Here is a 9,736-nt window from a genome sequence, read left to right as displayed (position 1 = left end):
GGCGGGGTATAAATAAATTATTATTATTATTATTATTATTATTATTATTATTATTATTATTATTATTATTATTATTATTATTAAAACCACCACACAGTCTGTAGTATATAGAAGAGTTTATTTTTCATTAGGAATGAATAACATAAACTAAAGGAACAATTTAAATATATATATATATTCAAAGTGATTAATTTAAATTGGGAACATGAATGTTTTAGTTATTCTAAAACAGTATTGATAATGAATCAGTGTTATTTTCATTTGAGTTTGCAAAATATACCTTTATTGCTAATGTCTTCTGTTAACTTATCCCTAGCATATTTCTTCGCCAGTGTTTTATGTATTTGTTCTTTGTTGCCTCATAGGAACTTCAGAAAGAAATTGAAACCCATACTGATATCTTCCACAGCCTGGATGAAAATGGACAGAAAATCTTGAGATCCTTGGAAGGTTCTGATGATGCAGCCTTGTTGCAGAGACGCCTGGATAACATGAACTTCAGATGGAGTGAACTTAGGAAAAAATCTCTAAATGTTAGGTAGGGCTCAAAAGGCAAGGGTGGAGGGGAGATATGGGAATTAATCTGAGGAAAGAATTATCCTGCCCCCCCCCCCTCTTATAGCATTATTTTGTTCAAATTGGGCTAAAATGGCTGGTTGGCAGTAATTTAAGCAATTTCAAGCACTGAATTACTGTGTAAGAATGATTAATTTTCTTTATACGTAAGGGATTGAAGGATGCAAGGAAGTTGATGAGTTTTTTATAATCTCAATAAGAATGTACAAATAGAGATTAAGCATGCTTAACCAGCAACCACACTTTCTCTGAAATGTATGCTATTATTTTATACTGACAGACATGGCTTCTCATGCTGTTCTAAGCAAATATAATGAAACACAGCCCAATCCTATCTCCGTTTACTCAGGAGTAACCCTCACTGGGTTCAGTTGAGCTTACTCCCAACTAAATATGCATATACTGTATTTGCCATATACCCCCAAACCAAATAAGATATGAAATCAAAAGAGCTTGATTATGTTTAGAAAGGGCATCATCATATGTGTAATTGGGACTTCCTTTGAACGTTTATCTGCAGCAGCTCCTACTACAGAAGAGACAACCTGCTGTGGGGGTTGTAACTTGGTTTTGGGGAAATGTGAGCCGCTGCAGGGGGGGGGGGGAATCAGACAGCTTCACTTCCACACCTGATGCCTTATACATGTCTTATTTTAATCATGGCTAATGCAGTTGTTTTGGCATTTATATGTGAAATGGTTTCTGAACAGAAATCTGAATGCCTTCACTTGTAATTGGGTATTTTTTTGCAGAAGGACTGACATGGGCAAAGCTTTGACACCTGCTGCTTCTGCATAGCACTTTACTGTGGCCTAGATGCTGCCCAGGCATGCAAGTCTTTCATAGTGTACACATGGCATCATGTTCATCAAATTGCCACCCCATATGGGTTTTTTTTAACCCTCGTTTAAGCCAGATTTACTTTTTCCATGATGTTTTCTTATTTTACCAGTTTTTCTGCACAGTGGTAAAATCAGGATTAAATGAGAAAATAGTAAGGGCCAGTATTTAAATGAGGATGACACTGCTCAAAGCTTACATGCCTAAGCAACACTTAGTTAACAATAAATTGCAGGGGGGGGGGAAACACCCCTAAACTCACCTACTGTAAATATGTAGCATGGGTGTTAGTGAAAATTTCTCTCAAGCAGGTGTGCATGTACTCCAGCCCAATGAACATTCCTCCCATGGGAGATGCAGAATCGAGTTTGTAAAATCTTAAAGGAGAAAGACGCAAATTGCCTTCTTGGATAGGGGGACACATAATAAAGGGCAATGTTACAAAAGAACTGTTGGAAAAGCAAAGCTCAAAGAGCTGAAAAATTCTCATCTAAAGTAACCATCTCAGTGTTTTATAACAAATTCTCCACCTCCAAGGCAGTCTTCTCAGACACTCTTTTTTTTGCCTGTTTGTACTCTGTATATAGGTGAGATTCAGGGGTGGCCAAAGGCAGAAGCCTTTTCAAAGTTATATATGAAATATTAGCTTTGTGCAGCTGTAGCCCTGAAGGAGTCTGTGTGCGTGTGTAATGACAGAAACCATCTTCATAACATTAGTCATTAAAAATAAATATGTGAACCTGAAAAATATTGATGGCTGAAGTAAGAAGAAAATGATCTTCCCTATAGGCAAGCCATAAGGAAAGGAATATAGCTCTTTGAAATATTTCTTCACATGTCCTTTTTTTAACCCATGAACTTAGTAAAATAAAGAGGTACAAGAAAAGAAACACGGCATGTTAGCCTTTAATAAAGGAGCTTTTCTAAGGTTCACTTGTTGCCATTTTGATACCAGTGACATTAATGAATTTGAAAATAGTAACCCTGGTTTATCATGGTTGCTTTGTCTTCTTGAATTAAACATAAAAGAACATTCTTGCACTGGAGAAACAGTAACTATAATGAGGGGTTTAGTATAGCCACAACATGTAGGTGGGAAACACAGCTAAAGCTTAAATCTTTATTTCTCAAGAAAGTGGGAGGCAGAAAAAAAGAGTTGGATCCTTATTCCTCATAATAGGAGCACTCAGTCTCATTTCGATTGGGAACAATTCATGTACTGCAGTTGAGAAGTGGAAGAAGTAATTTGCAACAACAACAACAAATTTAAACTGTTATCATACTGATCACCTCCATCTGAGATAAATAATATACAAATTACAACACCTGAATTTTGTAATTCTAGCAGCCCTGAATGGGTTACTTGCTTTTTAAAGTTTTCCTATTGTTTCAGAGCTATTTGATGTGCTACTTTATCATGCATAATCCACCTTATTTAATCACTATACTAGTATACAGTATATTTTGTTTCAGCACTTTTTGCTTGCAAAGCTCAGCCTTTTACTTTTAATAGCAAACTCAAATAAAAGATACACTTATAACCTTCTTAGTGTTCAAAGGATGGAAACATCAGGTATATTATTATTTTTTTGAATGTAGCTTTTTGCCTTGAATAAGAGTTTATAGTAGTGAATTTTAGGCAAGAGATTGAATGCAATTCTTACCATTTAAAATGAAAGAGAATTTTGTTATTGACATCCAGGAACACAATATGGAATTCTTTGTCATTATAATCTGTAATCCTCTAAGCAGTATTTTCTTAAAATCCTCAAATTCACTGTGTAGTGTGGGGTCAAAACCACACTGTCACACCCTGTTCTTTCCATTTCTGCACTGGAACTAATCTCTTGTCATAGGAATCCATACATTACAAAATCAGTATGGATTCTACAGATAATGTCATTGTGCAGTGGGTACTATATGTGCAGGATCTTATACAAATAAATGTTCCACTTGCTGTTATTGTTAGAATTTTAACCCACCCGTTAGCTGAAATGGGCTTCCTGAGAGTTTTACACGTCAATAAAATACAGACACTGCCATCAGGCTTACAATCTTGAAAGACCTGACACAGAAAAATGGAGTGGAAGGTAGCAAGCTTACATGCTAGTTATTGATTGCCCATTCTTCTAATGTTTTCCTAAGAAGGAAACTGTTCAAGAAGAGGAGGAGCCAAAAGTTGCTGGTCTCTCAACAGTGCTGATAGAGTAGTGCTACACTCCTTCTATTCCTCCTCTGATATAGCCTAATGGGATAGCAGCTGCCAGTTGATGGACGAAGAAACCTGGCTTCTCAGCAGCATGGGTAGTGTCTCTACTACTACCTTATCTGCTGGTAGCCTGGTACAGTGATTTGCATAGGCCAGCATGTTTGTAATAGCAAAATGTATTAATTTATGGCCTGGGCAGCATGGGTGTGCTCTCCAGTAGTGGTAGACGGTGTGATCTTAAGATAAGTCTGAAAATTATAAATACACTAATTTATTTTCCAGGTCTCATCTAGAAGCCAGTTCTGACCAGTGGAGACGACTACACCTTTCTCTTCAGGAACTTTTGGCATGGCTGCAGTTGAAAGAAGATGAGTTAAAGCGACAGGCTCCCATTGGTGGAGATCTTCCCACAGTGCAAAAACAGAATGACACCCATCGGGTATGGACATTCAAAATCAGTTTTTTGCAGTGCATTGTAGGGTCTGTTTGGAGAAGGTTAATAGAAGGTTAGGAATGATTAAAAATGATTGGAAATTGGCTTTAAAAAAAAACCTAGTCATAGCTAGTGTTAAACCACAATCCATAAATTTGTTGAATAGATCAAAGAGCTACAATTAAATAAGAGCAAAAACTTCACTTTCTGGCCACGTGGAAGGAAGGAAGAAGGGGAAAGTGCAGGAGCCTAGGCTATATCACATAGCAATAAACCATAGTTTAACATTCTGTTTAGATATCACCAGTGTTATGTCTGTATCAGATAGCTGGGCGGGGGCACATATTTCTCTGTTTGTCTTACGTTTCCTTTAGTATCCAATTGTACTTGCTCCTATCTTTGTCAACCTGTAGGGAGAGTTTTCTTCTAAAAGAGAAATAGAAAAAGCATACAACAAAGGCGGCCAGTAGCTCCTGCTTCCTATCAAATAGGTCTGGAAGAGAAGACTATCAATGGCTACTAGCCATGATGGCTATGCACTGCCTACGTAGGAAGAGCGTCTGATCCTTCTGAATACCAGTTACTGGAGACCACAGAAGGGGAGAGTGCTCTTATATTCATGTCCTGCTTGCCATATTCATGTCCTGCCTGGTTGACAACTGTAGGAACAGGATGCTGGACCAGATGGGCCACTAGGCTCTTCTTAGGTTGTTATGTTTCCTGCGAATTCCCTTCATATTCTTGTTTGTTCCTGGGAGACCTTCAGAATCCCCTACAATCAACCCCAACATACTCATGGCTACTTTTGAAAGTGATGAATGTAACGTGTGATACTGCCTTTACAAAGGCTAGGTGTAATAAAGAAATCCAGATTTATCCTATCCTCCTTCAGAACTCTAATTTTTCTCTGAAGATAAAACAGAAACTAATAAAGCAGCTACCCCAAAGAAATTACTTTCCTGGTAACATTTTCACTATTAGGTTGCGGACAACTAATTCTTCTGTGCAACCTCTCCTTTTATAAATGTTTGACATTTTTAGCTAGTGTCCCTTAGTGTCACAGTATGACTATATAATGATTGATAATGTTTATAAAGCTGTCTCAATCTGTCTCAAAGTTGAGGGCATGCAGTCATTAAGGCTCAAAGTCATGTGCCATATCTACTTACTTTAGATTGGTCTCAATGACGCACCATTTAAGTCTCTGGGATTATTTTAGGACATCTCTGAATTAAGTACTTTGCAAACCCCATGCCACATTGATCCCTTGCAGACTTGATATCAGTGTTAAGTTCATAATGCCTTGGGGAGTAAGAAATGCTGTAGAAATGCATGCTGTCAGAAACCAAATCTTATGTCTGACTTTATAAAAGCATTGAACGTGCTTCTGTTTTCTGTCACACCTACAGGGATCCATATGTTGTGGTCACAATAATGCTTCTTCTTGATTATCAAAGCTATCCACCATTCAGTTGTTTGTAAAAAGCTCCCCACATACACACCCCTTGCAGCAGAACTTTTATAGCAGAATATAAGACCTATCTAGTTACTGGCACTTTGTTCCTTGTAGAACAAAAAGAAGAAAAGATAATCCTCAAATTTAGGTCATCCTGTCTATTCTTCAAAAGTCTCTTAGGGGAAAAGGGTGGAAAGTAAGACATGCTTTAAGGTTGCCTTTGATAGATTTTTATTTGTACTTTTCTGTTTCCCCACCCCAGTATATATTCTGAACTGAGGAGACCTTGTATTGCCCTATAAATTTTCCGTATTGACACATCTGTTAATGCTTAAATAGACAGCCCTTTGCAATCCCTACAATACAATTTCAGTTTCTTCACCCTCCAAGGGCCACATGCAAGGTGTGGGTGCAGTGAAAAAATGTTTGATGACTGTGGAGGCAGCAGGTTGCATCCTCATCATGTCACTGGGCTGCTTCTGTTTCTGTTTTTTCACCTTTTTGTCATTGCCACAAGCATTAGTGGGGTCTCAGGACCCCATAAAATTGGCCTGAGGGGACTGGAGCAAGCCCACAAACTGAGGGATAGCCAGTTTGTCTACACAGCAAAAATAATGAAATGGCAGTTATTGAAAAAATACCTTTCATGCACTTCTCTTCTTCAAGTGGGAAGTTCCCAGAGTAGTTTTGCAATGGTCTGGTTTGTACACCACAGCAAGCCAAACTAGATGTATTGAGATGGCACAACTGTGGAGTGAAGCTACTCCTTAGTCCTTTTTTCAACCATGCTGCCCTGATCTAAGCCAAGGTTTGGCTTACTGTGTTGTCCAAACCTGGTTGGGGTAAGTTCTTTGCTACAGCTTGTGATTAGTGGGAAGGAAGCTTAACCACAACTTCTCTGGCTGTTGGTTCCTCTTGAGGAGCTTACATGTTTGTGCAGTTTTGGTAAGCCATAGGTTGGTTAACATCTCATGTGAACCAACTCAGTGTCAGTTTTCTTAGGATAGTACTGGAAACATGTGGCATTTGTAACATCTGTGTGTGTGTGTGTGTGTGTGTGTGAGAGAGAGAGAGAGAGAGAGAGAGAGAGAGAGAGAGAGAGAGAGAGATGCAGCCCTAAAGCTTCATCAGTAGCCAAAAACAACAGCAATGCCCTGGACCCTCAAGTTCCCCAAACCTAGAACTGTTTTCTTTCTCCTTGGTGAAATTTATAGTTTTGGGTCTATTATGGGATGTCCTTAAGTAACAATGTTCTCTTTTCATTTGACAATGCTAAACATAGTTCAGATGGGGAAATAAAAAATTTAAGTGAGGTACTAAAAGAAAAGTTAATTTAAATCCATTTTACTACTACTTTCTCAAATTCCACTAAAATAAAATATCAAAAGAATACATCCCCAACAGAAAGGATGCTTTTGTCATTAAAGCATAGCTTCCTCTTTTGTTACCCTCATCACTCATTTGAATGTGTCTTCTTTCCTAGTTGGAGGTGTCTTCTTTTCTAGTTGAAGAGATTTAAAGTCACCCTTGAGAGCCCTACAAGATCCTAGTGACGGTTTGAGATGAGCAAATCAATGTATGCATTATTAAGATAGTGGGCAGAATGCCATTATAGCCCAGGTGTTCATGACAAATAGAAGGGCTTAAATAAAGTAGTTTACTTGTTCTTTTGGCAGGTCATATATTATGTGTGTTCGATTTCCTCTGCAGTCGCCACAAACTGTGGAAGAAGTTCAGGAATTCAATAAAATTAGCCTGAAATCATTGGTTGTAAATTAGCCATACATTTGGGCTAATTTTGTTATCAATGACAGTCAGCTTTCTTTTGGCATGAAATTGTCAGGAAGCTATGATTATAAATTCTGTTAGTAAACTTTTTTTTAAAAAAAGTCATTCATTGGCAATTAAAGGCTTCAATAGTAGCCACTACAGTTGAATTAATATACAATTTGGAAAAGGATCCTAGTATAGAAAAACAATACAGCAGGAATGACCTGTCCAAGTATAACGCTGACAAATTAGTGACACTGATTTAACATTCTTTTGCTGTAACTGACCTTACATTTCCAGACTGGGGACAAAAAGTATTAGGATGAAGTATAAGGATGAAGGGCTTAAGAGTCGCAACTGCATGTAGGATGAATTATAGGAAAATATGTTCTCTGCAAGAACAGTTTAGCAAAGGGGAAGTAGACTCACTAGATTTTTGACAGCTTCAGCTTCTTAGGCTATTTCTGTGTAATGGCTTTGCATACTCCATTTCCATTAGAACCCCAAATAAAAGCATGGAGAAGGGACAACATCATGCTTTACAGTTTTGAAAATAATTATCTCACTTGAGTTTGTATACCAGGCCAGTGTTTCCCAGTGGTCGGTCTTTATACAGTGGTACCTCGGCATGCGAATGGGATCCATTCCGGAGCCCTGTTCACATCCAGAAGCAAACGTAACTAGCGACGGCATGTATGCGCATGCACGCGTCACTTTTCGCCACTTCTGTGCATGCGGGTGACGTCATTTTGAGCGTCTGCGCATGCGCGAGCGGTGAAACCCGGAAGTAACGCGCTCCGTTACTTCCGGGTTGCCACGGAGCACAACTCGAACGCGCTGAACATGAAGCATATTCAACGCAAGGTATGACTGTACTACATTTTTTAAGATTTGCCTTGAGAGAGTTTTTGAACTTCTTTTGTTGATCACCAGCGTTACACTTTCCATTTTTAAGTTTGGAATAGAGTAGTTGCTTTGGAAGACAATAATCAGGCATCCGCATAACATGACCAGTCTGATGAAGTTGATGTTGAAGAATCATTACTTTGAGACTGGTGAGCTTTGCTTCTTCCAGTACACTGGTATTAGCTCGCCGGTCTTCCCAAATGATGTGTAATTTTTTTCGGAGACACTGCTGATGGAATCTTTCAAGGAGTTGGAGATGGCATTTATAAGTAGTCCATGTTTTGCAAGTGTACAGTAAAGTTGATTTTCAGAAGACAGTCCACAGGGCAGTGCGATTTAGTGTTGAAGGCCTTAGTCAGGTCAATAAATGCCATATACAGGGGTTGGTTTTGCTTTCTGCATTTTTCTTAAAGCTGTTGAGCAGTGAAAATCATATTCACTGTCCCCACAGAAGGTCAAAAACCATTTTGGGATTCAGGAAGGGTTTCCTCGGATATAGTTAGGAGACGGTTTGCTGGCTGCATCTAATAAAGAGATGCCTTGACAATTTTGGCAGTCTGTTCTATGACCTTCTTAAAAAAAAGAGTGATGATTTTGGTATCCCTAAAGTCTACTGGGATCTCCTCTCTCTCCCAGGTTTTTTCGATGAGCTTGTGAAGTTGTATAAAAGTTAGGGAGTGCACAAGAAGCAGGTAAATATTCGAGCAACCTGCTTCTAAGAAAGTAAGGTGGCAATCCTATGCATGCTTACCAAGGGGTAATCTACACTAAGCACAATGAAATTTTGTTCTGAGAAAATATGTGTAGGATTTTGCAATAATACTTAATCTTGTGCACACGTATCTGGGAGTAAGATCCACTGAACATAAAATGACTTACTACCATTAAGTTTCACTATGCACTGCAATAGAGTCTATGATGGTAATAATAATAATAATAATAATAATAATAATAATAATAATAATAATAATAATAATAATAATAATAATAATAATAATTTATTTATACCCCGCCCATCTGGCTGAGTTTCCCCAGCCACTCTGAGTGGCTCCCAATCAAGTGTTAAAAACAGTACAGAAGAATACTTTCCTTCACCTTTTATTACTGAGTAAATTATACATCTATATCAGTGTTCAATATATGCTGCAGAACAGTTAGTAGTTAGCATTCTTATTTAGACAGTAGCCCAAGTCTACTACCGTATTTTTCGCCCTATAGGACGAACTTTTTCCCCTCCAAAAATGAAGGGGAAATCTGGGTGCATCCTATGGGGCGAATGCAGGCTTTTGCTGAAGCTTGGAGAGGCTCCAGGCTTCAGGTCCCGCACAGCTCCCTACGCTGCGGATAGCAGCCTGCCGCCCGGCGGGCAAGGCGCCCTGAAGCAGAGCGCCCCTCGCGCCGGGCAGACATCCGCAGCGTGGGGAGCCTTGCAGGAGTTCCCCGCAGGGCTCCCCATGCTGCGGATAGCAGCCTGCCACCCGGCGCAAGGGGCACCCTGAAGCAGAGCGCCCCTCGCGCCGGGCAGACATCCGCAGTGTGGGGAGCC

General features: G+C 39.2%; 1 protein-coding gene across 11 annotated transcripts in view; it reads left to right on the top strand.

The window, feature by feature from the left end:
• The window catches only part of DMD (dystrophin), a 1,036,503-nt gene that overhangs the window by 833,331 nt on the left and 193,436 nt on the right, over nt 1-9,736 (top strand). For all 11 annotated transcript variants that reach the window (XM_081197764.1, XM_081197771.1, XM_081197761.1 and 8 more), the window contains 2 exons: nt 366-538; nt 3,908-4,064. In XM_081197764.1, the coding sequence (XP_081053890.1) occupies nt 366-538; nt 3,908-4,064 (330 nt within the window). The remainder of the gene's footprint in view (nt 1-365; nt 539-3,907; nt 4,065-9,736) is intronic.

The sequence above is a fragment of the Podarcis bocagei genome, assembly GCF_964188305.1.
Source record: "Podarcis bocagei genome assembly, chromosome: 6".
Lineage (NCBI taxonomy): Eukaryota > Metazoa > Chordata > Lepidosauria > Squamata > Lacertidae > Podarcis > Podarcis bocagei.
Note: the sequence above shows the minus strand (reverse complement) of the source record. Positions and strands in the feature narration are given on the sequence as shown.